Source organism: Strix uralensis, chromosome 8 (assembly GCF_047716275.1).
Source record: "Strix uralensis isolate ZFMK-TIS-50842 chromosome 8, bStrUra1, whole genome shotgun sequence".
In the NCBI taxonomy this organism is placed as follows: Eukaryota; Metazoa; Chordata; class Aves; order Strigiformes; family Strigidae; genus Strix; species Strix uralensis.
This window is the reverse complement of record NC_133979.1, coordinates 1,817,845-1,845,693: the sequence shown is the minus strand read 5'-3', so window position 1 is coordinate 1,845,693 and position 27,849 is coordinate 1,817,845. Positions and strand designations below refer to the sequence as shown.

At 45.4% G+C, this 27,849-nt stretch overlaps 2 protein-coding genes across 3 annotated transcripts; one reads left to right on the top strand and one right to left on the bottom strand.

The window, feature by feature from the left end:
• Nucleotides 1-189: 189 nt before the first annotated feature.
• On the top strand, nucleotides 190-13,804 carry LOC141946778 (methylcrotonoyl-CoA carboxylase beta chain, mitochondrial-like). The gene is made up of 14 exons (XM_074877145.1): nucleotides 190-274; nucleotides 362-739; nucleotides 1,146-1,476; nucleotides 3,074-3,270; nucleotides 4,375-4,553; nucleotides 5,474-5,554; nucleotides 5,984-6,162; nucleotides 7,522-7,714; nucleotides 8,723-8,814; nucleotides 9,709-9,865; nucleotides 10,614-10,736; nucleotides 11,313-11,461; nucleotides 11,946-12,027; nucleotides 13,592-13,804. The coding sequence occupies exons 1-14, from the start codon at nucleotides 190-192 to the stop codon at nucleotides 13,673-13,675; spliced, it is 2,310 nt and encodes a 769-aa protein (XP_074733246.1). The 3' UTR covers nucleotides 13,676-13,804.
• Nucleotides 10,569-22,282, bottom strand: RPE65 (retinoid isomerohydrolase RPE65). Of its 2 annotated transcripts, XM_074875779.1 has the most exons (15): nucleotides 22,246-22,282; nucleotides 21,503-21,585; nucleotides 20,682-20,832; nucleotides 19,982-20,089; nucleotides 19,747-19,888; nucleotides 18,966-19,113; nucleotides 18,603-18,684; nucleotides 18,375-18,507; nucleotides 18,109-18,248; nucleotides 17,451-17,580; nucleotides 16,409-16,523; nucleotides 16,219-16,313; nucleotides 15,993-16,104; nucleotides 14,553-14,752; nucleotides 10,569-11,450 (listed from the first exon to the last, which is right to left on the bottom strand). In XM_074875779.1, the coding sequence occupies exons 1-14, from the start codon at nucleotides 22,254-22,256 to the stop codon at nucleotides 14,601-14,603; spliced, it is 1,602 nt and encodes a 533-aa protein (XP_074731880.1). In that variant the 5' UTR covers nucleotides 22,257-22,282; the 3' UTR covers nucleotides 10,569-11,450; nucleotides 14,553-14,600. The 2 variants fall into 2 exon arrangements, with proteins under 2 accessions (XP_074731880.1, XP_074731881.1); XM_074875780.1 differs by lacking the exons at nucleotides 16,219-16,313; nucleotides 16,409-16,523.
• Between the last annotated feature and the right edge of the window lie 5,567 nt (nucleotides 22,283-27,849).

Genomic DNA, 27,849 nt, shown 5'->3' with positions numbered 1-27,849 from the left:
AAAGAAAATCAAATTCATTTTAATATTTTAATGATAAACTTAATTAGAAAGCATTTAGGCATTTTGACTGAGCAGCTACAGCTTCGAACGGCTTACAACCATTCTCGAGAGGAATGGCGTCACTCAAAATGTCTCCCACCAGTGCCCAGCGGCGTTGTCCGTAGGACATGGAATACGCTGCATGAAAGGATGTTGAAAAGGCGACATTTTGCGGCCATCCGGTATTTTAACGGCGAGCGAAGAACCAGCGCGTCATTTCTGAGGGTACAGCCGGGTCTGTAACATTCGATATTGCCCCACAACGTCTAATTTATGAATCAAACCCGCACGCTGCATATATAATTGCACTTATTTCCTCCAGCCGCAGTTCGCTTTGCTCCCAGGGTTATTTTGGCAACGTTTGCCCTTCCAAGGCGACGTTACCGTTCTCGCAGCGTTACCCGGGGCCTTCCCGGAGGGCGCGGGCCCCGCCGTCGCCATCCAGAGGCCCTCAGCGGGCACCGGGCCGCCCCGGGGGGAGGTCGCTGCTCCGAGAGGGTCCCCAGGGCGGCTGAGCCCGAGCGGAACCCGGCCCCAGCCCGTCTCCTTGGGAAGGCAGGGGAGGAGGCAGCCGGCAGCGCCGGGAGCAGGCCCAGCCCGGGCACCGGACACCGGACACCCGGAGGCGGGCCGCCGTGTGGGCTGCGGGGCCGCCCCGAGAGGCGGGCCCGGAGCGGAGGGCTCGGCGGCAGCTGCCCGAGTAAGGGTCGGCGGGAGCGTGGTGGCGGGCGGGGAGGGGGAGCGGGGCCGAGGTGCAGGCCGGGGGAGCCCCGCGGGCCCGCGCTGCCTGCCCCGGAGAACGGGCGCTGAGGAGCCGCCCGGCTCCGCCGAGCCCCGCAGGCCGCGGCCGGAACCGCTCCTGGCGGCTTCTCCCGCTCCCGGCCCCCCTGAGCCCCGCAGGCCGCGGCCGGGCCGCTTCTCCCGCCGCCCTCGCGCCGCGGGCCCTCAGGGGCTCTTCCCGCCGGCCGCGGGGCCTGCGCGAGGGCGGGAAGCGGGGGTCTCCCCTCACGACCCCAGCCTGAGGGGCGGTGCCGCCGCAGCCTCCTCAGCCGAGGGAATCTGGAGCTTTAATTTTTGGCAATAAATGCTGTTTCTTCTCCCTTCAGCTCTTAGGGTCATGTGGAACACCGTGGCTTTGCGCTCCCTTGGCAGGCTGCACCCCAACGCCACACCTCCGCAGCTCCCAAGGTTACAAACCTTAAATCACGTTTTTGAAAGAAAGTATAAGGACTTGTGTCACGGTAAACTGCCAGCACACGTACTGCAGAATCAGGGGTTGAAAAGGACACGCGACATGCTTTGCTGCCGTTTAGTAAGTAATAAAGCAAAATATAGGCGGTGTGCCAAAACTTACCCTGTTTTAGATGGACGTATCCTGTCTGTGTATCGACATGTGTTTGAAGAAAATTTAAGGAACAGTGAGGCTGTTATTAAAAGGTAATAAAACTGTTTTTGTGGTGGTTTAAAAGTGTTGCTACTTGTGAGATGATGTTGCGAGTTACTTAGGGGCATTTTAAGGAACTTTTAACATAGGAAGAATGCTAATTAAATGTCCAGAGATTAAAAAAAACTTTTAAAAGTAGGGTTTTCCACCTAAGCAGTTTGAAGCTTAAACTAGTTTCCTGGCTGCTCTTTTCTCAGGCAGCTTCTCTGCAGTGTGAATTTTACAAGAATCAGCCCTTAAAAATTTCAGCTCCCCCAAAGAGGTGCCTAAATGTTGACTTAAGTGGCTAAATCTAGGTGCAGGCTGTATTTAAAATAGTGCCATGTGACGTCGTTTTGCCTATATTGCCAAGAAGTATTTTTTCTAGACCTTCATAAAATTTTGTTCGATTTTGAATGCGAAGACATAAATAGTGACTCGCATTTACAGATCCCTCCTGAAGGAGTAGGCAACAGTTATTGCAATTAATTGTGATTCACTGATAAAAGCAGGAAAATGTATTTTGTGTGTTTGTCCTTAAAGATCAGATGGCAAAAATTCAGACGCCTTTGTTCAGAGGAATGATACATGAAAGCTACGGAAAACACACTGTGCCCTCCTGTGGTGGCATTTACGACATTATTAAAAATCCTTAGCTTTTTTCTCCTGAGGTTTTTCAATCTCTACAGTCTGCAGGAAGCCACAATAAGATAATGGAGTCACGTACAGAGTGGTGCGTAGTTATGTCAAACAGTATTTTTAGTTACAGATGATCCATCTTGACAAAAAATATTTTAAATAAATAAAGAACCTGGTTTATTTAAGACCAGAATTATTTGAGATACCACATTTGTTGACAGTTTATTCAACTCATTATTGGTACTTGATGCTGCTGTGACAATAACATTTGGTAATCCCTTCCTCTCTTCGTGATTGTAGTGACACTGCAGAGTTCACTACGTTTAAAGTCTTGTCTTCCGTGGTACAGAATATGCTTGAGGCCTCTCAGAAAAACTTGTTGAGGGGAACTGAAGGAGGAAGTCCTTGACTGGGTTCTTCCCTAGAGTAGTTGGAACACAGAGGCAAGTGTCCATGCTGATTGGGGACTAGCAAATTAGGATAGTCTTATAATAGCTGCAGGTTTATAGGCCAATGTTGTTGTAGGGCAGTATCTCCCAAAGTCAGCGCTAGTCGCTGGTGATCAGCCCCCATCAGTACTCTGCTCCTGGGGTTGCTGGCAGAGATTAAGAAGGATCATATATTGTAAAATACTGTGTGTTGGGCGTATATGGGCAACACCCACAGGAGGATGGAGACTTAATAATGGCTGCTAGCTGTGACCGTAAACTACAGATAGAATATTTATGTTATTTCACTCTTTTTTTTGTCTTTATTAGACAATTTTTGAATAACCAAACTAAAATGCTTGCTTTAAGTAACCTTTGCCTTTTCTTACAAGAAACAATAATGCAAAAATGCGAATTCATCTTCATTTTCATACCATGGATACAAAAACTGTGCAATACATTTAAGTACTATGTTCAGTCTGCTAAAGGGCAATTTGTAAGTAAAGGTGGTTTTCACTGACTGAAACTTTGTTCTTTAAATCAGATATTCAGAATTGCTAGAGATGGTCAGTAAAGGAGGGGGAGAAAATGCCATCTTGCGTCATACTCAGAGAAACAAGAAGCTGTTTGTTCGTGAACGCCTGAAGTTGCTACTTGATGATGAGTCTTTCCTTGAGCTGTCTCCGCTGGCAGGCCTCGAGATGCCCTACGGCGACGTCCCTGCGGCGGGGTGCCTGACTGGTAATTGCAGCGCCTCTACGAGTAGATGGAACAGGAAGTCGATGAAGTTTGTTGGTTGCGTTGCTCATACCTTTAAATACGATTCATATTAGGTCAAAGATGGATACGGGTTGAGGGTGTTGTTTTGAGCAGCCTGTGTTGGAGATGCAGTCCAGAGGGAAGAGGGTTTGAACCAGCGTGAGCTTTAATTAGAGAGGTGCAGCGACGAGCAAGTGCTTGTAGGCTGTGTACATTAGTTGTACGTGGTGCACACCTTCCCAGCCTTGCTCACTGAAGGTGAGGTGGTTGTTCTTACTGGGAGAGGAAAAGGATGCATGTAATCAGCTTTATGGACTATTTTAGTATCTTAAGAATGTGCTTTCCTAGGAAAAGTGAACATCAGCTCTATCCATTAGTGCTCCCAACATAGAAGAGTTCAGCCCCTGCTGTATTATTCTTCTGCGATTTGTGCTGGGGAATCCGGGAGAAACCTTTAAAGAAAAAAGTTTTTTCATTTCTTCTGGATTTAGTAATCTATTCTACTTACCAGTTACTGATTTTTGTCCCAAAAAATTTAGGGTGATGTGTCAAATAAGCTGTTGTCTGTTAAAGGAAAGGGGACCAAGTTACTGTGAGACACAGGAGCTGTGACATTTATTTTGTAATATTTTTCAAATTATAGACAAGTCCTTTCATTGCATTTTGAAGAGAAGTTCCAGTTTTAAAAGTAACCAGAAGAATAGAGTATGAAATCCTGTCTTTTGTCACAGATTGTCACATTTTTCAGTTTTATATAGGTAATTTTTAACTACCTTCCCTGTTATCTCAAGAGTTGAAAGTCAAACTATGTATTTTTTCCTTGTATGTATTTTTATTGTCACCAGGAGGAAGTTTGTTTCAAGTTCTGTCTTCTGTCATTTAGATTTTTTTTTTAAATGTCATTGGCTTTCAGCTTGTTATTCCAGAGGAGAGCAATAGATTTCTTCCCTGTGTGGTATTTGCAACTTAATTTGCAGCTTCTTGATACAATATTACTGAAAGAACATCCTGGCTATAATTTGGCCCCCTTGTTTCATCTATGGTATTTTAGAGAGTACTGATAAGTATCTGTGGTACCACTTACAGGAATTGGCAAAATCTGTGGGGTCTGGTGTGTCTTCATGGCAAATGATGCAACTGTAAAAGGAGGAACTATTTATCCAATTGGAGTGAAGAAACAATTAAGAGCTCAAGAAATAGCCATGCAGAACAGACTGCTCTCTGTGTACCTTGTTGACAGCGGGGGAGCATTCCTACCACTACAGGTAATACTGGCACCACTTCATAGAAGAAAATACCTATGATGATCTTAATCATACTAACTTTTAGCAATAAACCTCAGATTTATGTTGTGTTTTCTTGACTGGCTGACTTTCATTGTCTGCTGTACTTAAATTGAGTTTTGTCCACAAATCAGAGCACAGGAGATTATTTGAAGATTTGTAACAGTGGTGATGACTTTGTGTCTAGCATCTAAATAGAGTTTGGAAACTTGAATATCGGTGGGGGGACAAAGGGCTGACCAAGGATGGATATTCCTCAGTGTGCTGAAATGCTTTGGTGTCTTTAATAAATTAGTACATTGTTTGAGGCTTCTATTTTCAACATCAGAATCTATAAAACCACTGTTTTAATGTAACGTTTGTGATAGTAATGCAGTAACCTCTGTGGCCTTTAAAAATGTAGTTTTAAAAATTCTTACTGTAGAAGGAGAATTTGCACAGGCGACTTTCCAATGTACAGAGGTCATATTATCACAGAGACTACAGCTGTTCCCTCTCCAGACGGAAAGCAAACACACAGAAAAAGTTTTTACCTGACTTAAGGAATTGTGTCACAAACTAAGTAAAAAGGGAAACTGTGCTGAAGTCATTTCACAGATAAAGTATGAACATGAGCTTCCCCTTCTCCATGTTTACAGTCTCAGCTTGCGTAGAATGTAATTAGTTTCACAAAAAATGACAAAACTTATCTCTGCTGTCAAAACACGTGGGTATTTTTGTGGAATTGCACGATGTATAAGGGGAATAAATACTGGAGCGAAGGCTGTGCATGAAAATTTCAGGTATGATTGTTAGTGGCGACCTTCCCAGAGTCGGTTACAAGGCGTTTGTGAGTGAATGAAGAGGAGGAAGTGTTGGCTTTTGTAGTTCATATTGAAACTGTCTTTTCTCTGTCATGCCAGTCAGAGCTGTTTCCTGACAAGTCGCATGGTGGCAGACTTTTCTACAACGAAGCGATAATGTCTGCCATGAGGATCCCTCAGGTACAGTGTCCTTCGGAGTACCAGCCGGTGGAGTGTCTTTGAGGGGTTCTGAAAAATCCTTTGTTCTCATACAGATTCTAGAAACGACTCCCAAACATGCAAAAAAATTCCTAAAGCTCACCTTTTCTGTTTGTGGGGAAGGGAGATGCAAATAGTATCTCACATTACAGAATACTTGAGCCTCAAGGCTCTAAGTGTTTACTGTCTGATCATGATGGAGAAGCATCAGATCTCTGGGTTATTTCAGCGTAAACGCTGAACTCTCCCCAAACCAGCATTGCTGTTCATGCTGGTATTTCTCTCTCCAATTCATTGTTCCCCAAGCTGCGATTCAGTCTCTTGAACATTTCTGAAATAAATGTAATGGTTTTGTGTTTCCATTCTCCTCTCCCCAGCACCCTGATTTGTTCTGGTTTCCGTGCCCTTCAGGTGGCAGTGGTGTGTGGCTCCTGCGTAGCCGGAGGTGCCTATGTGCCAACCATGGCAGAAGAAGCTGTGATTATAGATAAAATCGGTACTCTCTTCCTGGCTGGCCCACCGCTGGTAAAAGCTGCTACAGGAGAGTATGTGTCTCCCGAGGACCTAGGAGGAGCTAAACTTCACTCTGAGTACGTGAAATAAGTCTCAAAAATAGCAGAGAATTCAGCATACTTAGCTTTAAAGAAACTCTCATTTTATCTTAAATTAATGTGCCTGAAGCTGCTCCAGTGACAGGATGCAATATGGTCCTCAAGGACCGAAAAACACGCAGTGAAAAAAAACGGTAGAAATGATACAGGAGTTATTACAAAGGTTGGTGGTATTCAGTTATATATGTGGGAGTATCATGGGGCTAGATATAACTCTTTGAAATGAAAAAAGCAACGTGGCATTGTAATTTCAGCTTTACTACTCTCCACAGGAACTTTCCACTTCCACCGTGTGTGTATATATATACACACGCACTCTGATAGAGATCTCACATAAGTACAGAGGTCAGGATCAGGGCCAAAAGTAGAACGTGTTATTACTGTTTGCTTTCCTTTTCGGGGACGGGGTTGGTTTTTTTGTTAGATCAGCTTAATGGAAGTAAAATTAAGTGATGTTAATGGGGCGAAGCAGGAGTTGGACAAACCTGGTTTTGGTTCCCCATTTTTCCACATACTCTTTGAGTGACTTCAGGCAGGTTAGTTCCTCTGTGCCTCAGAGGGACCAGCTGTTGAAGAGGGATGGTCTCGCTTTTTTTCCTAATGTAAACGTTATCAGGATATATACATTAAAAAAACCAGTTGTGAGTGTTCAGATACTGCGATGGTGGGGAAAATGGGTAAGAAATTCATTTTTCTTCCCTAGACTGATGAGTGGAGAGGTGTTATGTCTTCTTTCCATTTGTCTTCTCTGCTTCTGAAGACACCAGACTAACTTGCTGCAGAGAAGAACCTGAATGCTTGTAAAAGTACCTGAAGCAGAGAAGAAAAATGGAAAGCCTGCCTGCCTCTGCTGTAATGAGGGCTTCATAGCAGGAGATGAACAAAGAGGAAATAAACCTGATAGTAGCTATCTAACCATTTCTTTAATGCTGTTTTTCTGTGTCAGAAATTGCTGTAGTTGTCAGAATAGTTATTCCCTTCTAGATGGGGAAAGAGGGTGGCTTTGCTTCTTTGTTCTTGGCATTCTGTGCTGTGTGGATGGGAACCAGATTCCTTACCTTTCTCACAAAAACAAATACTAGTGTGGCAGTCAGATAACCGCAATACATGTAATAAGTTATTGTCTATATCCAGGGAATTTCGTTTGGGGTTGGATTGCACAGAAATTCCACTGACGTACTGCTTTCAACTCATTCATACCAGAACAAAATGATGCAATATTCTCACAGAGTTTGGAGAGTCACAGTGCACGTTAAGGTTTTTCCTTTAGTTTGTTTTTTTCTATCAGAATTCAGTTTTCATTAATTCAGTACGAATTAATGTTGCTCTCTCTCCTAGAGTCAGTGGCTGTAGTGACCATTTTGCATCTTCAGAAAAGGAAGCCTATGAATGTATTCGAAATGTTATCTCAACGTTAAATTACGATCCACTGCCAGAGCAGGTCATAGAGCATGACAGTCCTCTGTACAGTTCTGATGAGCTCCTGGGCCTGGCCCCACGAGATTACAGGTGTTCTCTTCCTGTAAAGCTGGTAAGGTGACAGATACTGAGTGCCTTCGTCCTTTCAGTCCCCTCTGGCCAGTAGCTCCAGATTAACAAGCAACAGGCTGTTTTCTTTTGGAGAATCCTGAAGTCTGTGATACTCCGTATCATTACCTAATCAGTTGCCAAACTGTCTCGAGTCTGCAACAAAGCAGAATGGCAACAATTCTGTAGAATTATAGAAAATATTTAAGCTGAAAACCTGCTAGAGATAATTACAGATTATGCCAGTTGATCCCCATCTGTTTCCAGGCACTGTTTGAGATGCTGTTATGTCAGTATGCTTGTACTGAGTTGGCTGCCTTGAGAACGTGCACCCCTTAGTGTCCTGTTTCCCCCCTCCCCCTGCCTTTTTTTTTTTTTCACCCAGGTAGTCAAGACTCTACCTTGTAACTTAAATGTCTAATGAAAATACTGCCTGAAAACCAACAAAGCTCAAATTAAGCTTGTTTGAGGCTGGGACAGACCCTAATGCACAAGCAGAGCCCTGCAGAGCTGTCCACACTATTTTCTTTGTGTTGTTCTAGAAGAGATTTAGTCTCCAAGGATGTGAATCCAGTACCTTTTCCAGGGGTAAATTCCTACGGTTAAGGGGATTGACTGTGGAAAGCAGCATAGCTTTGAAGGCAGCTTTTAAACTGTGTTGGAAAAAAACATGAGCAATATGCTGCTGAGTGTTTCTTATGTACACAAACTCTGGGTTTTTTACAGCATTTTTACGTACATGAACAACTGTGCTCTGTAACACTGAAATAATTTTGGAGTTGAACTTTGGCTCAGAACACACGGTTGGTAATGAAACGTAAACACAAATTTGCTATTTTGTGCATATTGAGTATTTAGCAGAGTGTAAGACATAAAAAGGGCCTTCTATGCTCATTTAGGTTGACTTCTTGTGCTATAGAGGTCTCGTTACTATTTGAACAGAGCATATCTTTTAGCAAAACTATCCTATTTTCACTTCAATTTCTGTAGTAAGGACTGTGCATCTTTGCAGATTCTGAGCCGTCTGATGGATGGAAGCAGATTCCAGGAATTCAAGGCTAATTATGGAACAACATTAGTAACGGGATTCGGCCATGTGCAAGGGTAAGGCTAGAACAGTTCACTATCAAAATTTGTCTAAACAGCTTTCATATCATCATCAGGTTTTACAGTATTCCAGTAACAAGGTTTATGAAGTCAAGAATTGGTAATAAAATACTTCTAGAAAGCCTGATATTCTGCCTCTGAGCTCTGAGTTCACCACATCTCAGGCCAATAGCAGCAGAGAGTGATTACAAATGGACGGTTTTTGTGATTTTGTGAAATGATGTGTTTGTTCACAAAAACTACTAGCCAGACACTTGGAACATTGAAGTCTCAACAGGTTCCTTAAGAAATAAGAAACAGCATCTTTAGAAGTGTTCCCTCCCAAACTGAGTGGAAAGCTAGCATCCCTTCTCCCATGGGATGGAGATGGGATAATACCCATACAGGAAACCTTGCGTAATTCAGATCAGACTGTAGTATTGACACATTTATGAAGCACATAAAATTCCAGTCTAAGCATATGAAAAATAATAAGGTAGTAGAATATATTTTTAGAGCCTCTTTAGGTTGAAAGTATAAACGTTTCAGATTGACTGTTACGTTGTATGTTACAGGCATTAGAGAGGGGCCAGAGTCCTGACACCTTGTACGTTGTCTTGCAGTGTAAACTCTGACAGGTCACCTGTAGCTTACTTGCCCTCTGGGTATTAATCCGTGCTCATACTTCCGTGCTTTACATATCGGGATGCTGTGAGACTTCTTGTTGTTAGGTACATGAGGGTCCTTGAGTGAAATGCCACAGTGTGCGCATCCTGGCACATGCTGAATTTCTGTAAAGGGCAGGTCTGTGTGTGTGTGTACGGATATTTATGTTTCCATCCTTCAGAGCAATATGAGCTACATACTCATAATTTCTAGGTTCAAAAGTGAAAATGTTCATGTGTCTTGTAGGCACTTGGTGGGGATAGTGGCTAACAATGGGGAGCTGACTCACGATGCTTCTCTCAAGGGCAGCCACTTCGTACAGCTGTGCAGCCAGCGGAGCATTCCCATTCTCTTTTTCCAAAATACTGCTCCACATACAGCAGAGCCAACGAGCATCTCACAGGTACGGCAGTTTTAGTTCAATATGTTTACTTCAAGCAGTTCCTAGTTCTTGTTGTATTTAAGGTTACTTTTGGTTATTTTGAAAATTATTGTTACAACCACTCTTGATGGTTCAAACCATCATGATTACTTTGTTCTTAAATCTTTCCATTAGCATTCTCACTTTATTCTAATTTTAAGCAGGCCTGTATGTTTATCTAAAATGGCACTGTCCAGCTGGCAATGCAAGCTGTAAAACTTGGAATTTATAGCGCTTTTTACATGGAAATACAGCCTATTGATTCTTCTGGTACCACTGCGCTCCACAGAAAGAGAGATATTTCTCTTTTAGAAGAGTGAAGGCATTAAAGTACAGCATGTGTTGTCCTGGGCTACAGAGAGCCTCACAGTAAAACCTGCATTACATTTTCTGATCTCTTTCTGCAGCCCCGTTCCTCCCAGCTGTCAGCAGCACTTAAGACAAAGCCTGGCATAATTGTGTTGTATCTGAGCTTTGCTAAAGCCTGGGAGAGCTCGGGCTGCGCAGTAGCGTAGGTTTTTGCACACTGGTTATAATTGTTTTGCTGATTTACATTGTAAAGTAAGTGCATAATGGGCTGTGGTAGTTAATGATGCTGTCTTACTGTTGTGGAAGAAATGATTGTACAGAACTGTGAAGAAGTAAATGTTCTAGAAAATTAAGTTTGGTGAGAGTGGAGGGAATCCAGAAGAAAGGCTTCGAGGATCTAAAATCTTTATTTTCATTTCAGGCAGAGGCTCAGTCCAACAGATTAAAAGCCCAGGCCTCCATGATGGCTGCTGTCGCCTGTGCTGCTGTTCCGAAAATAACCATTGTGGTTGGTGGCTGCTATGGGAGCGAAAGTTATGTTATGGTACGGGTGGCATCAATCTAATGGGTTTGCTAATTGACTTTTTACACTATACCAAGATTTCACAGCACTTCATTTCTAAAACACAGTCGGCTGTTGTTACAGACAGTGAACTCGATCCGTTATTTTAACTACTTCTAAAGAAACGCAACACAAGATGTGATTACCAACAATTTGGTCTGCATCTAAGAACCTAGAGCCAGTCCTAAAAACCAGGTTATCTGAAAAACGTCCCTTCTTGGGACCAAATCCTCCTTCGCAGCACGTTTTGGGCGATGAAGGAGCACGTCTCCTTCAGTCGTGGTACTGTGTATGCTTCAGGCTGCTGGCATGTGAGTGCTTGGAGGAAGAAGGAAATAATAAACCAGCAATACTGAAGGCAGTGGGGATTGGGATGGTTGCTACCACAGGGTGTGAGTGCTGATACAGGAGCTGGGGCTGTCACGGTAAAGGAGCTGTATCGTTAACGCTTTACAAATTAAACTGTGTTACATTCTGCCTTGAACTTGATTGTGTCATCCTACGGCCATCTTTTTGTGATTAATTTCAATGAGTTGGTACTGTCCGGTTTTTTTGTAGTGTGGGAGATCGTTCAGTCCAAACTTTCTGTTCTTGTGGCCTAATGCAAGAGTTGCTCTTGTGGATTCGAGACATTTCTCCACAGTCCCACAAGCTGGGGACAATGACTGTACAGGAGATGAATCGGAGCTAAAACATCTGAAAGAAAAGTAAGGACATTAAATATAAACCCTTGCAGTTACGCTGGGATTTAATTAGTTAAATTACCTACTTTTGTTCCTCTTAAAGATCAACGCATCCCAAACAAGTAAAGCAAACTTGAGTCTACTGAAAAATATTTTAAATTTCCGTGGAATTCTATGTCTGCTCTTAGGATCTTCTCAAGGAAACACAAACGTTTGACTTAAAAGAACCAAACCCCCAAACCATAGAACCCCAAATCAAGATATTCTGTATTAGTATCTGTCTGTTAAACAGTGGTGATCACCTGACTGTGGAAGGTGCTCTGCACTGCAGAATTATCAGACCTGTTGGGTATTATTTGCTGGATTCTAATTAATTTTATCAGTAGTACTGCACATTCGTCTGAGATTGAATTATATCCCTTTTTCATCTCTGGTTTTGTTTTATTGGCCTGATGGCTTTTATTACATTTTTGTAATAAAATAAAGCTTAATACTCTGTCTTCTCCAGGCTTGAGGAAGAAAGCAGTGCATTTTATTCCTCTGCCAGACTCTGGGATGATGGTGTAATTCTACCTCAAAATACTAGAAAGGTGGGTTTTTCCCCTACAGTACATTTTATTCTTGGATCTCAAAAGGATCTTGCAGCAAACGTGTAAGCCTAGGACTCACTCAAGGTCAGCGGCATGCTGGTTCCCAGAACTGGGTCTCCCACTTCTCACTCCATTTCCCGTGGAATTTAGCTTTCTAATTCTCATCTTTTCTCTTCCCCAGTAATCTATCCAAAAAATTTCTGTTGAACTCTGGTTACTTGACTACAGCATTTCCTCACTGAACCTCTTAATTAACTTTATCATTTGATTCCATATCTGAATCCTTTCTTTTTTGCTCTTGCATCATCACCCATATCTTCACTCTTTAAGTTCAGGCTCTTCACCATTCACATTGTTTCCATTCTTTTGTCTCAGAATGTTTCTTTTTGTAGCCTTCTCTTCTTGCTGGTAATTTGCTGCTTACATGTGGGATGCACCCACTGCCTTTTTATTTTTTTTTTTAAGTTGGCAGACATCCACTCCATTAGATTCTTTCTGAAAGCTGCCACCTGTGTTCTTTTTCCTTGTTAGATTGTTTAGTAGCAATACTTAAAATGTTCTTTGCACTTCTGAAGCTTGTTTACTTAAAGATCACAAATACAGCTTGTTGTCAATTAATCCTTAGGAATATGGTACATAGTTATGGTACTAAGTAGATGTTAAGTATTTTTTTAGATTTTTTTTAATAAATATTTTTTATAAGTATTTTCTGTGGCATTTATGGGAACTTTGATAATGGGAGAGCACTGAAATATTTTCTAGTACTAGAGCCCCAAGTCTACCTCTCTCTAGGAAAAAGAAAAGAAAACACGTGATAATTGAAATGAATCATTGTTACTCTCAGGTAATTTTCACCAGCACCCCACAATTCACGTTTGCTGTTTTTTTACAATATTGTTTTGCTACTTTATCACAGTTCTTGCTAATCGATGGAATTTATGTTTAGCTTTCTCTGAACTGACAGCATGTGCTCATTCCAATCCTTAATGTGCTTTTCTTAAAATAGGCATTTAAAAGACAGCATGTGCTCCAGTAGCAAGGGAAGATGGAGAATTTTCTTGTGTTCAAAAACCAAAAGCAGTTCTGTATTTTCAGCCCCTGTTGTCACAAGACACCAAGAATGACTTAAAAAGAGACAGATGTGGAAAAGCAGGATGTTGTGCTAATTTTTGATAAGCAATTGGAATCTTCAGAGCAGAGCTATGTCCTAACAGAAATGGATGATCACATAATATATTCTCACTGGCGTTTTATAGCAAAATAGCTTCCCTATGTTCCAGAAGTAATTCTCTTGTCAGCACTGTGCCTTTTAAAATGCTTTAGTGGTGTCTGTATGCAATGGGTGAACTTTGAGGGGGCTGAGGACCTTTTTTCTGTTCCCCTTCCCTGCCCCAGTGGCATGTTACACCCACACCCTGTTCACAACTGCTCATTTTACACGTTCATTGTTTTGCAAAAAGTAAGAACAAATGCATTACTGAATGAGTGCATAACTAGGAAGTTTTACTAGGTTTTTTTTGTTTCACAGGCTTGTTGCTTATGTTGTTTTCTTGTTTTTAATTAGGTGATTGCACAGTGCTTAGAGATTGTGGAGCAGCAGAAGTACCGGGTCGTGTCTCCGTGTCAGTATCCTGTCATCAGGATGTAACGGGGCAGCCGCTTTCAAATGATCAGCCTTTCAAAGTTAGTATAGGCACTACAAATCCTCAGTGTCAATGATTTTCTAATTCTTTGATACCATTAATAAAAATGTTAAACCACTACTGACAAACAAGAAGCCTGGATTTTTATGTCTATTAACAATAAGCTTGTATTTTGAACCATAGCCTCTTACTACGTAAGTTGGAAATTTGTTTTGTGAAAAGGAAGGATTAAGCTGAGAGTCTGTAGGACTCTAAGGAAGTAAATTCATCCCAGGTGGTAACAATTGCTTGATTTTTTTCACATTCATGTTTTAGCCTGAAAGCCAGAACTGCACTTTGACAAAAGAAATGGGAAAGAGGGTGTGCAGTTTTAAGCCTTAGAAAAGGCTAAAATGCGGCCTGCCACAGCGCCCTGGGCCTGCCAGTTCTGAGTTCCAAAGCCACAATGGAAAGGCTCCACTCCGATTGCTCTGAGGATGCTAAAGGAGTGACCAGGAGGGGATTTAAATCCATAATATTTCAGATTAGGCTAAAAATGACCTTTCCTCAAAGCATGTAACAGAGCACAGAGGCTGTTCTATGTAATATTACCACATGTACAAGTACTGAGTTTACACTGTGCTGTTTCATGCACCCTTGACTCTGCTGCAGCTTGTTTTTTAATTAAAACAAAATTAAAACGACAAAGTTTAACTGTAGAGTTCTTAGCACTGTACATCTGAAAATTGTGCCAGGAGGGTGTATTTGAAAAACACCCGGTTAAGTATTTTGAAGAGTCATCAACAACACTGAAATGTTCAATCTTAATTACACAGCCATACAAATAACAGGTGATGTGGAAGGAATTTAGGTCATTTCAGCGCTCGTAAGCAGAGACTGCACCTTTTTTGGAGCCGGAAGCAGCCCAAGGGGGCGCGTTGCAGGTGGCGGTCACGCTCTTTTGAAGAGTCCATGGAAAGTCACAGGAATGTTCACCTCCACTTCGGCCCTGGCGACCTCGCTCATGTCTCTGGCGTTGAGGACCAGGAGGTAGGCGGGCTTCGGCCCTGGGCCCGGGCTCACCACCACGCTCAGCACCACCCCTGGCAGGTGAGAAACATGCAGCCTGTCCCTGCTGCCCAGGCACGGCCAGCGCACCCCCTGCACACAGGACACCACAAAATCCCCCCCGTACCACCTGAGCTTCAGCTCTGAAGTAAATGGGGAGATGGCTTATTTATTTCTCGTACTAATTTGGGTTCTGGCTGTCGTCATCCTGCCAGCCTGGGCTGCTGGGGCATGGTAGCTCCTAGAGGTGTTTTTTTTTTAAACTCCGAGAAATGTTTTTGTTCTGAAAAGGAACTATGAAAAGCTACTACAGGGGCTGACAAACATCACTGACTGGAATATATATCAAATTTGTCCATTTTTTCAACATTAAGAACTAATTTATAAATTATAATTCCGCTTCTGAGGTTTAATGTGACAAGATGCCCGTTTCTGGGTGCTGGCATCCCTGTGGGGGACAGGCCATCCTCTCTCCTGGGGGGTTTGTTCTTTGTGTGCTCCGCAGCTCACCCACCGCAGGAGAACACGAGAACAGACCGTGACAGCGGCAGGCACGGCCTGGGGGAAGGGGGCAGAGCACGGAGCCTGGTGTGAACTCAGCTTTCAGAGTGCTTCTGCAGGGGCTCAAGACCCAGGAAGTGAGACTGGATTAAAATATTTCTAAAATGCACATTGCCTACTTCAGTTACAGAAAGCTTTTAAGAACAAGCTTAAACCATTTCGGTGGGACTTAATCCCCTGCACAAGCACTTTTCTGAACTGAAAACATATAATACGAAATTTGGTTCTGTATAAACCAGTGAGAGTTGGCTCTTAGCAGAGCTAAGACTTCTCCCAGCTTCACGTAATCCTGTTCAGAGAGGAGGAATTGAGGGAATAAGTGGACACCCTCTCAGGCCAAGTGCTGCCAGGTACAGGGCTGGGGACGTGTGAAGGAACACGTACAGTGCTGGGCATGAGTATAACTGTGTGTCCTCGAGTGACAGAGCCTGAATTCCCTCCACCTCTGCACGAGGAGGATGGGTTAGGAATAGAAAACACGCTTGGTTTAAATTTTACAAAGCTCTGCTACCTGGAATTCTTTAAATATTGCAGTTCCTGATGGGAAAAGGCTGGGAAATGAGGACAAGAGGTCATCTACACCTAGAGATCTTTCTCCTCCTTGGTTTTCATTTGGTCTTAATTTTCCCATTTCCTCAAACTTCCCACCAGTGTTAGAAGGAGCCAGGAGCTTTCCCAACCGCGATGCCATGGACTAAACAGAACCAGCATTACCGTCATCTTCCTCCAGGGCATCCGGGTGGGGGACGAAGATCGGCTCTGATGGGTATGAATCCAGCTCCTGCCACACCCATGTCTCCTTTGTTTTAACGTTCAGCTTGCAAAGCTAAAGGTGGGAAAAAAACCCAAAACCCCACATCTCAGAAACACTCTTTTTTTTTTTGTCCTTAAACTGAAAGGTCATGGAAAAGACATGCCTTGCCCGTTGGGTGATAGTTACCCTGTCTGGGACAAAGTGATTCAGCCCCAGCCCATATGTATACGTGTAAGGTTTCCCACCATATTTCTTGTAATTGATCTGTGGAAATTCAAAGGCTACAAAAAAAAAAAAAATAGGTAAGTGTGAGGATTAGTGGGGTGCAGGGGGTGCTTGTGTTGCTGCTGGCTGCACTTCGGGATCGTCATCGTACCGTGGCGTGGCCCTGAGAAAATAACTTCGGGCTCCAGCCAGATGGTCTCATCGCTGCGCAGGGTCGCTGTAGCTGTCGTGTAGGGCAGCGTGACCAAGTTTTTGCCTGTGTCAGCCTGGGACAAAGAAATATACCCAAGAGAAACGGAGAAACAAATTTTCTAGTCTGTTTGCAGAGATCTGTTGCAAACTGCGTTGAACAGTGCAGGCAGAGCCTCATCGAGCTGCAGGATGGCTGCTGCTGCTGTTTTCTTAGCAATAGTGCAGTAAGAGTGTCTGCTGCTGAAACCGTGCTGTATGACAGCCCTCCTGGGCTCCTAAAGACACACGTGTTCTGCAACACATGGGGAGTCGCAGAATCAGAGTGCTTTGGGCTGGGAGGGACCTTAAAGCCCATCCAGTGTCACCCCCCTGACCCAGGCAGGGCCACCTTCCACTAGCCCAGGTTGCCCAAAGCCCCGTCCAACCTGGCCTTGAACCCTTCCAGGGAGGGGGCAGCCACAGCTTCTCTGGGCAACCTGTGCCAGGGCCCCACCACCCTCACAGGGAACAATTTCTGCTTTAGATCTCATCTAAACCTTCCCTCTGTCTGTTTAAAACCATTCCCCCTCATCCTATCCCTACACCCCCTGATCAAGAGTCCCTCCCCCCTTTCCTGTAGCCCGTTTAAGGCTATTCTAAGGTCTCCCTGGAGCCTTCTCTTCTCCAGCTGAACCCTCCAACTCTCTCAGCCTGTCCTCACAGGGGGGTGCTCCAGCCCCCCGAGCATCTTCGTGGCCTCCTCTGGCCCCGCTCGACGAGGTCCGTGTCCTTCTGCTGTTGGAGTCCCCAGAGCTTGACCCAGCACTGCAGGGGGGTCTCACAGAATTAACACTGAACAACTAAAGAAAATAAAAAGTTCCTCCAAAAGACCCGTACTCTAGGCTCCCCCCACCACTAAAATGTTTAATTTGAATGAAGTGGGGTCAGGCAGGGCTCTAGCACTGCTCAGCCACAAGCCTCGCAGAGGGGAGGTGCAGGCACCATGGAGCCGTCCCCGGTACCTTGTCGATGGTGAGGGGCAGCACATATCTGCGGGCTTCGGGCTGCGGGGCTTTCTCTGCCTGCTGCTTCACCTCATCCCAGTTGGCTCGTAAGTTGGCTAAGTAGAGGTAATTGTAAACAAACTCGAACCTGCACAAAAACGGCATCACAGACAGAAACACAGATGGCATTTGCAAATGCCAGGGTCACATGCAGCTGTTTTTTTACTAAAATTCAGGGAACATGAGTCTTGGTTCAGCTCCTCAGCAGAGGAAGACCCAGCAACTGCTCATGTTCACCCCAAGCACCCTGCAGAAGCGGCTGGGATCTCAGCTCAGGGTGCCCTGGCTACGCAGCCAACGCGGGGCTGGGCATCACCATTTCGGTGCCACATTTCTGTGTGGCAAAAATCAGCATTCAGACCTCAACCAGATCCTGCTCATCGCAGCCCTGGGAGCCAAAATCACATCAGCCCTTCAGCAGTCACTAAACTTATTAAAGATATAGGCAAAGTAAAGATAAAAATCAATTTTTTCTTGGAAAATGAGTTTTAAACAGGTGCTCTGCGCCTCTGGATAACTTTCACACTCTATATTCTGCGTGTCATGTATTAATATTTAGGTGGGTCAAGGGAGTCGGTGTGAGTGCTGAGGCAATTCCATCGGGGGAGGGACTCACCCCTTCCAGGTGCAGAGGTCGACGATCAGAAACCCGTTATCTTCGTAGGTGTTAATGTGATGGAAGAGGTTGAAGGCCGAGGTGCGGTATTTGATGTTGAGGAGCCTGCCTTTCTTTTTCTCTGCCACGTGAAGCCAGACCTGAAAAGCAAGCAGCAGCTTGATTTGGGCTCAGAGAAACGAAGGTGACAGCAGTAGGATGGACCTCCCAGTCCAGGGCTGGCTGGCTGCCCAGTCCAGCCCAGTTTGTTACAACCCGCCACTTACCCCCATAGTTTCGTTGGACTCGAAGCAGTCCATGTAGTTGGCTCCCCAAAGGCTCCAGGAGGAGAGGAACTTGAGGAGGTTGATTTTCACCGGCGTTTCAACAAACACTATGTAGTTCGAGGTCAGCCCAAAGCTGTTTGGAAACGCACGGGGAGCAGATCAAGCTCACCAGAGTTAGTTGGGACAAACCCCACGTCAGTCAGCCAACTGCCCCCCCTGCAACGTTACCTGTGAACGTAAGAGGGCTTAAACCTGTCGCTGCACGGGAACTGCACCACCACCTCCGATCTGTTCATCGGGTCTTCCTTGTCTGCAACGGGACAGGCGCAGGGTTACGGAGGGTTTCACCCATGCTTAGTCTGTATTTATAGACTTTACCCAGCAAGTTTCTGCCTTTAACACAAAGGAAGTTCATGATTTAGAAACTGCCTTGAAGTGTTTTAAAGAGAACGTTTCTGTTACTTAAAAAAAGCCAATAAAATCTAAAGATTAAAAAAAAAGTAACTTGATGACAAAACTCGTTCAAAGGATTAAAAAAATGATTTATAAGGCAAGATTTTCTCCGTTTGCCCAGAGGTGGGATTAACTGACCTGCCTGAAGCGGAGGAATCCGTATGATGTTATAAGCAAGCGCAAAATTTTTTCCAAAGCAATTGCCAATGTTATAAACTGTCCCGTCATTTTCAACGTGGGGGTGAGCCGTTGCCCCGTTGACGGACACGTATTTACAGAGATCCACCTGAAGAGCAAGACGGAGAAAGTTAGGAGCTTTCTCGGCAGGAGGTGGGAAATCACCAGCTCCGCAAGGCGACGTAGGTCAATACGTCCTCACTTCAGGCACAGAAGTTCTTCTCTAAACCCAAATCTCCATCTTGTGAAAAGGAGAGCAGCAGGATGGTCAGGTGAGCTGACACAGTTACCGTGAGAAGTTTGGGATCCTGGGGTGCGAAAGGAAAGGCTCCGCAGGCTGGATGTTGGTGACAGCAAAGAGAAACCTCCAAAACATGAATTCTGTGCTGTACAGCTCGTCGGGGTAAACGCAGTTCGGCTCCGACGTAAGTGAAGGCACCAGCAAAGCTCTGGTAGGAACCCTCCGGCCACGGTCCCCTTCAGCCAGGCTGCTGTCTAGCTCCAGTTTGCAAACCCCAACCCACACAGGTGGATACAGACCCCAGACCCCGTTGCCTCCTCTCGGAGCAGCAGCGGGTTCATTTACAAGCTCGTTGTGACTCTGCTCTCATTAACCCTCACAGCTTCGTTTCTGCGTCCCTGACAGAGCCCAACCCTTGCCGTGTTGGAAGAGGCTGTTATTAAACATTTTCATTTTAGTTTTACTCCTCCACCTATTTAGAAGCACAGTACAAAGACCCACCTGCTTAATTGTCTCTAACGTCTCTGGATTAATTTTGGTTATGAAGTTGGTCTCAGTACAGGCATAGTAATCTTCGCCAACAGGGTAGATGTTAACGAGGGCGTTATCAGTGACCTCCACACCTTTGAAGTACGAGAAAAACCTGAGCAGAGGAAAACGGACAGGCAATCAGGGGCTTCTTGGGAGTGGAAGCACCGTAGGACATCGCTGCAATGCCTACACAACCCCGAGGTACCTGGAAAAGATGTTCTTGCACGGGTCTGGGTACGCGTAGGTGCCAAATTCCGTTATCACGATCCTTTTCTCGGTCATCGCTCTCACGTAAGCATCAGTCCTGACAAACCTGGGGAGGGGAAGGCACAGTGCAGGCGTAGCCACAAAAAAAAAGCAACGGGCTATGTAATTACAACAGGAATATTCTTGTGATGAGCCTCATGAGACCTCTGCAAGCTGCAGGTCTCCACAGCCTCATGATGCCACTGGAGCATGTGGGGTCCAGCAACCACCCCCCACTCCGCAGCCCTGGGAAGGGCTGGTTGGCAGGGAGCTGAAGCCGATGGGAAATACAGGCTTTGCTTAAATATTCCACACCAAACACCTGAAAGTTGATAGCTCAGCAGGTTCCAACTGAAAACACATCCCAGTTTTCAAACAACGATGTCATTCCGTCCCTGACGGCAGCTACATCCAGCCCTCCCTGCCCTCTTCTTCCAGATGTGTTGTAATCTGTACAAAGAGCTGCATTTCTGCTAACTGTGAGGAAGTTTTAGTTATTTTTGGTTGGTTTTAGGGATTGCACCATTAAAACTCTTCCAATAACTGCATGATATAACCAGCACCTCCCATGCACTGGGCAGCAGAGCCTGAACCCAGCACTTACAGTCGAGCAAATGCTTTGGTATTTATTCTTTTTTGCTTGGAAAGTTGCCACGTACCTTCGGTGATAAGTAACGTGCCCGTCCTTGAAGTCGAACTTGTGGAGGAGTGCCTGGCCGTCAAAGAGGTGATAGAAGGGCTCTGCGCCCACCTCGAACAAGCCGGGACCACATCGCAGGAGGCTTCCTCGCAGCCAGGTGGGAATCCTGCCTGCGGAAGACATGGCGTTGGCACATGCACAGCCCTCGGCAAATCAGACCAAGTAATTCTGATTGTGTCAACAGAAAGAACAAAACTTCAAAATATTTTTTTTTAAAATGTCTATTACATTTGGTTTTTAAACATGCATGAGCTCTTGGAACCATCCTTTTTTCTTCCTCTACAGACTGACCAAAGATCACAGCATGGTTTGGGTGGGAAGGGACCTTAAAGCCACCCCCCTGCCCCGGGCAGGGACACCTTCCACTAGCCCAGGTTGCCCAAAGCCCCGTCCAACCTGGCCTTGAACCCTGCCAGGGAGGGGGCAGCCACAGCTTCTCTGAGCAACCTGTGCCAGGGCCTCCCCACCCTCACAGGGAAGAATTTCTTCCTTACATCTAATCTAAGTCTGCCCTCTGTCAGTTTAAACCCATTACCGCTTGTCCTATTCCTACCCCCCTGATCAAGAGTTCCTCCCCCCTTTCCTGTAGCCCCTTTAATTCGATGTTGAGTATCAACACATCTAAAGATCCCCAACCAATCTGTCCTTCCTCTATCCCAGAATACACCAGCCCTGTCAGGTCCTTTCGCTCCGGCCCTTGTAAAGCCTCCGAGCTGTGATGGCTCATGAGCTCCCAAGAACACAAGCTGGGCAGGAGGAGATGGGAGAGCCCACACCAACCTGTGACATGGGCGGTCACCGGTGAGGACAGCTCCTCCACCGTCTCAAAGAGCTTCTTGTAGCCTCCAGCAGGATGCTCGACTCTGAAAGGGCCAGCAGACACGGGGTTAGATGGATTTTGGGATAGCTTTGAAAGCTCCCCCCTGAGGGATGTTTTTTTTTTTCCTGGATGGACTCATCTGTGAGTTGCAAATAAGAGAGCAGAAGGGAGAAACACCAGCCTTTGTGGGGGAAAAGGCTCCGAGGGCTCTGACCAGCTACTGCAGCCACCCATAAACTGTCCGGAGAACATGGAACAGGGAATACTGACAGGACAGTCCGTGCCACAGCCCTGCAGGCAAACCCCCTCACCCAGGGGACAAATTCAGGATAGCCCAAATCATCAGGAAGCAAAAATTCCTTTTTTCTTTGAGCAAAGTGTACTGGAGTGAGTGGCTCGGAATTATTTGGTAAAAGGTTCCAATTTTATCTGCTGCAGAGCCTGTGAATACACACCAGGAATAGGGCTGTGGGGGTCACAGTCCTTCCCCTCCACCATCTCCACCATCCTCCAGTACCTGGAGATGAACCCGTCCCCCTGGAGCAGAATCACACCATGGGATGGAGCAGCACAGACACCCCCCATCATCCTCCTCCTCCCCTCTGGACCACGCTGACCCCCAACCTCACAGCAACCCCCCCAGCCAATGCCGCACCACGATGGCGATCAGTGACTCCCTCCCAAAGCCCAGGGAGATACTCACTGGCTGTACATTCTCTCCCCAGGGAAGGGCCTGAGCCTCTGGCAGCCAAATGCACAGCGAGAGCCGTGCGCTGGGTATTTATGGGGCGCAGAGCCCTGCCGAGGGGGAGCCCCATGCCCAAAACCACCCCCACCAATGAGTGCACCCCAGGAACAGAGAGGGCTTTCACCACCAAAATCCTCCCCAGGCTTTGAGAGGTTTTGTCTTGCTGTTCACACAAAAAAGGGCTTTGAATGTTTTTCTGAGACCTAAATTCTTCCCAAGCAGAAGTGATTACAAAGGGGAAAAAAAAAAAAAAAAAAAAAAGGGAGTGAAGCGGAGCGTGCTGGAGTTGCGCCCGGTGCTTGGCACGGCCGCTCAGCTCTTCACCATCACCCTGCGCCTCAGGGAAACCTTCCCTGCTCCCCCATGGACTGAGGGCAGCGAGAAACAGCTCCTTCCCCCCAAAACACTTCAAATTTGTGTAACGGAATGTTCGTCAGCCCCTGCCCGCCACCAACAGCTGCTCCGTGCTTGGGCCTGGGGTGAGGGGACAGACACCGAGAGAGAAGATGGCGTCAGTGCCCGGTATTATCATTCCTGGCTCCATGCACGTCAGCCGCCAGCTCTTTCCTCCATCCCAGGCTCCTGCAGAAGCCCATCTCTGTGAGTTTCAGCACACTGGTACACATAGAGTGAGACTAAAGCGCTGCCCCCAGCCAGGAGGGCACCGAGGAGCACCCTCAGCCGTTCTGGCTGCTCGTAAGCTCGCTGCTATCGCCCTCCGCTTACGGCCATCGTTCCCCTCTCCTCCCACCCGTTTTATTTTGTGTTTCAGTGCATGGCACATGCTGGGAGTTCTGGTTGCCACATAAGGCAGATTTCTTAAGACTTAATGCCCATAAAATAGTATTTTTACATGGGGTGTTAAGAGCCCTACACACTCAGAAAGGTGTCAAACCTGACCATCACTTGTTTTACAGGCAGCACAGCAGCCGGCCCAAAGATCACTTGAAGAAACCACCTCTACTAAGAATAGTTGTTTATGGAAACAATGGTGCTGTAAAGAGTAATTTGAAAGATTAATGAGATTAGAAAGATTACTGCTCTCCCCCTCACTGCAGCCCACGGCACAGGATGAAGACATTTCATAATACCACCTACCCTCGGGTACTCCCCCCAAACAAACAGAACCTGGGCTCCAGTGGTCAGAACTGTGGTGAAAGGAGAAAATTAGACATCAAGCAGCCCCCGTGTTTGATCTGCTGCTACAACCATGAAGTGAAAGGTTCGTTTCTTTCTGTGCTGTTTGTGTTTGCTTCCTCTTTACAAGATCAAGTGTTTCCTTTTGGACTGAGGGTTCATTTAAGGCTTCTAACTGAAAAACAAGATAGCATGTTGAGCCTGCATGAGCTCCTCAACTGAGGCCTCCCATTAACTCTTCATATTAAACAACCTCAATTCTAGGGTAATTTGTCTGGGGAAGCATCATAGTGATAAATATATTCAATATAAACTTCAGTGCAAACTCAAGACCTCTTAGCAGTGCAAACAACATGGAGATTTTTAATTAACCCCAGGATAAGGACTCCAAACAGTGTCCTAAATCATTGATATCATGAAAATTCAGTGTTTCCACAGTGACAGCATCTTCCCAGGCCCCGTCCTCCTCCAGTGGCTCAGGAGGCAGAGGTCCAAAATGCCCCTGGCCCCAGACACCAGCAGCCAAGATTTCCTCCTTCTGCACCTTACCAGCACTGAGCACGATCCAGCGCTGCAGACGTGGAGGCAAGAGTCAGAAGAAGGATGGCACCATGGGCAGCCTCCACCTCCACGGCTCTCCTCCCTTTTCACTTACCCCCGTGCCCAGCCAGCGTCTGCCTGCCAGGACCCTGGGCCAGAGGGACGAGCCTGAGCGGCTGCTCAGATTTAGAGAATCATCACACAACGGTTTGGGTGGAAGGGACCTTGGAGATCTTCTAGTTCCAAACCCCTGCCCCGGGCAGGGACACCTTTCGCTAGCCCAGGTTGCCCAAATGCCTGTCCAACCTGGCCTTGAACCCTTCCTGTGAGGACAGGCTGAGAGAGTTGGGGGGGTTCAGCTGGAGAAGAGAAGGCTCCTTGGAGACCTTAGAGCAGCCTCCCAGGACTGAAAGGGGCTACAGGAAAGGGGGGAGGGACTCTTGATCAGGGGGTGTAGGGATAGGACGAGGGGTAACGGGTTTAAACTGACAGAGGGGAGATTTAGATTAGATCGAAGGAAGAAATTGTTCCCTGTGAGGGACGTGAGGCCCTGGCAGAGGTTGCCCAGAGAAGCTGTGGCTGCCCCCTCCCTGGAAGGGTTCAAGGCCAGGTTGGATGGGGCTTTGGGCAACCTGGGCTAGTGGAAGGTGTCCCTGCCTGGGTCAGGGGGGTGGGACAAGATGATCTTTAAGGTCCCTTCCAACCCAAACTATTCTATGATTCTATGACAAATGACCTCTGAAGGTCCCTTCCCACCAAATTTATGATCCTATGATTTTCAGGCTTTCCCCTCTTCCCCTTAAAGTATTAATTTTGCACTTCTATCTGTCTGCTGCCCACATGCAGTTAAATTTGGAGTACACAGTTACATCATGACGCTGGGATTAGCCATTAACATTTTATCCACGTAACCTTCTGGCTGTTTTCTACCAGTTGCTGCACACCAGCCAGCGCCAGACCAGGCAACTTCTGGTTTGACACTAACACCAAGAACAGCGTAAGACAGCATATGACCTACCAACACATTATAAAATGCAACCAATACAACCAAAAAGGAGTTGTTATTGACACTAATTAGCAAAAAAAGCTGCTGCTAAACACAAATAGCAGCATCTCATCCTGCCTTCCTGTGCAGGAAAGGGAGGCAACAAGTTTCTTTACCTCCAATTGCCAGCAGACCAGCTGGTATTGCAGATGGCAATCACAAATAATCGCTCTAAAACACTTAAGCAAAAGAGAAGAGAGTTTTGGATCTGTGTATGCAAAACAGTAAGTACATATTCAACACCCAAATAGCCTACTGTGACTGCACCCGAGCCGGCCACACACTGAGTGAACAGCTTCTCATTTGCCCAAGACTATTTATGAGACAGTGCTGGAAATCATATCTCTGCTAAACATGTTTTTAAATAAATTTAAGTCTGTGTCAAATGAACTAAAATATTCAAACTAATACAAAGGTTTTACAAAAGCCTAAGGAAGTTTATTACGAGCTTGACTCTTGCATAATAAAAGCAGCCTGTATGGTTCAGTGCTGGACCCTGACAGCATTTTCTCCTCTCAAGTTGGTGTCAGGCAACCACGAACCCTTCCTACAGTGCCAGTTTTCAGAACAAAACTGTACTTCAGGCAATTCTGCTATCCCACGTTGTACACAAGTGATAGATTGCAGGCAACAGCCAATTCACTTTGGATGAACTGCTCCCCGTACACAGGTGTAGTTTTTGCAATATGATACTTAAAGAACAAAAATATAAAAGCCTTCTAGTAAAAAATTTCCCTCAAGAGAAAATGATAGCTCAAAGAAAGGTTTAAATGAAATTTAAATTTGCATCTGTCATTCACTTAGAATGTTTTAATTGTCCCCTAGCTAGTCAGCTTGCCTATTTATTCACATTTTAGTTAAGTTCTGTCAAAACCTTAGAAGGGAACATTAAATAACACAGAGCAAGAACTCTGAATAATGAGGGCAGTCCTTTGAAAGCTAAATCCTAAGTGTGAGCTTCTCACCTAATAAGTTGCTTAACTGGAACACAAAAATAAATAAAGCATTTACGCAACACTTAACAGGTCAAGAATAATTAGAAGCAAGTTTAGGCAGGTGATGGATTATTTTAAAGTAGCTGACTGCAGGTGTTACAGAGGATGAACATGTCACCTACTATGCAAGTGTAAAGTTATCTACAGGACATTAAAGCATTACTAATACAGGCTAAAACTGGGCTAATCTTGGTTTCTCATTTACAAAGCCTTGCTTTTCATAAGGAAAAGAGAAAAATGATATACTGCAAAATATTTATTGTGCCAGATATTAAATTTCTGCCCTAACCCCCCACTCCTGTAAAGCTAACATAAGACTAATTTGGTATATATATAATTGTGTGTATATATATATATGTATGTATATATAAGTATCAGATGCAGAATGCAAAGGTCTTTTTGCCTCATTTTTCCAAGGAGAGGAGTGCAGTCTCATGCACAGCAGTTATGTACTAAGACGTCAAACGTAAAAGCAAAAATCCTCCACCAAGACCTTTGCTCATAACACCCAAGTACCCAAACACAGTGTATGAACTCGTACCAGACTACTATGGAGCCTCCCTGCGAGATGCCAAAAAAACAAATCAAACCCAAACCAGGTAAAAGATGAGTAGTTGAGATTTGCTTTGGTTTTAATGTTGATGATGGGTTTTATGACAATTACTGTAAAAGTCTGCATGTGCAAGCACAGTGCCAATTCAGTTTCTTGTCCTAGGAATGGGCAAGACCTGACAAAGCGTAAGGGATGTGCCTACGCTGCGCAGCCCAGCGCTATGATAACCGAACAAGGCAACAGGCAGCCAGACAGCTCACACAAAGGGAGAACATTCATCTCTAAATATGATTCTATAAAGCACAAAGCTGCTTAATAAAAAACCCCAAACCCTAAAGTGAAAATAAAGTTGGACTTCAAATGTACCTCCTCCTGCAGTCCAGTGCTGGCAGTGCAGCCCTTCCATTTTCCTGCAAACACAGCCAAAACAAGCAGATAGTTTATCTAGAAGCAATATTACAATAGAAATGTAACACTGACACAAATTCCTCACAACCAAACCCAATTTTGACAGTGTTCCAATCACAGAATGGTCTCAGTGGATGGCACGTTACTGGCTGCGATGATATGAGCTTAAAGAAACCTTTAACTGAAGAGCAGTGTGGAAGTATTCCGCAGCGATGGCCCCGCTGACTGTTGGCTTCGGCCACGTGAAGGACAGGTCACAGCATGGATTATGGCCCTAAGTGACCAACATGCCAACAGTGAACATTCAAGACCCTGAATTGCATTTATATACACACGGATAACAAATTCCAGCACAAACACCACTTACATAACAGGAGATATAGGCTGTTCCTCACTCCTTACTTTGGCACAGCATTGGAATATACAAAAAATAACAAGAGAATTTACAGAAATTATATTTTACATGGTGGCCCCATTTCCTCCAAGGACCGTTAGCTGCTCTTTAGCAAAGTAATTTACTCAGTTCAGCTGCATTACGTATCTCCCCACTAACTGCCCATGGATGCAGCTACACCCTCACCAGCAGTTTGCAACCCCCGTTGTCACATTGTCATCTCAGTCCAAGGAGAGGACAATGTGATGAGAGTTGTGTTCAGAGGAAGAGGCAGACCCATTAGTGCTCCCACTCGCAGGACACGTTCTATAAAAAACTTACCACACGCATAACTTGACATCACTCCGCTTCAGAACGGTCGCCTTTCCAAATCAGAAGCAGCGACGTCCCCGGGTCTCACAGCAGAGCTCGTGCGTGGCATGTTGGCTGACGATAGCTCCACATCACAGCTTTCCAAAATGACAATACTTTTGATATAAACAAGGCT

What these genes read in the sequence shown, in the direction of transcription:
- LOC141946778 (XM_074877145.1), top strand. Translation starts at nt 190, where the DNA reads ATGTTGAAAAGGCGACATTTTGCGGCCATCCGGTATTTTAACGGCGAG. An exon ending in AGCCAACGAGCATCTCACAG is followed by an intron (nt 9,866 to 10,613) that starts GTACGGCAGTTT and finishes TTTTCATTTCAG; the next exon opens with GCAGAGGCTCAGTCCAACAG. An exon ending in CTAAAACATCTGAAAGAAAA is followed by an intron (nt 11,462 to 11,945) that starts GTAAGGACATTA and finishes TGTCTTCTCCAG; the next exon opens with GCTTGAGGAAGAAAGCAGTG.
- RPE65 (XM_074875779.1), bottom strand. An exon ending in CGTTAGAGACAATTAAGCAG is followed by an intron (nt 19,114 to 19,746) that starts GTGGGTCTTTGT and finishes CTTGCTCTTCAG; the next exon opens with GTGGATCTCTGTAAATACGT. An exon ending in ATCACTTTGTCCCAGACAGG is followed by an intron (nt 16,105 to 16,218) that starts GTAACTATCACC and finishes TCCCACCTTTAG; the next exon opens with CTTTGCAAGCTGAACGTTAA.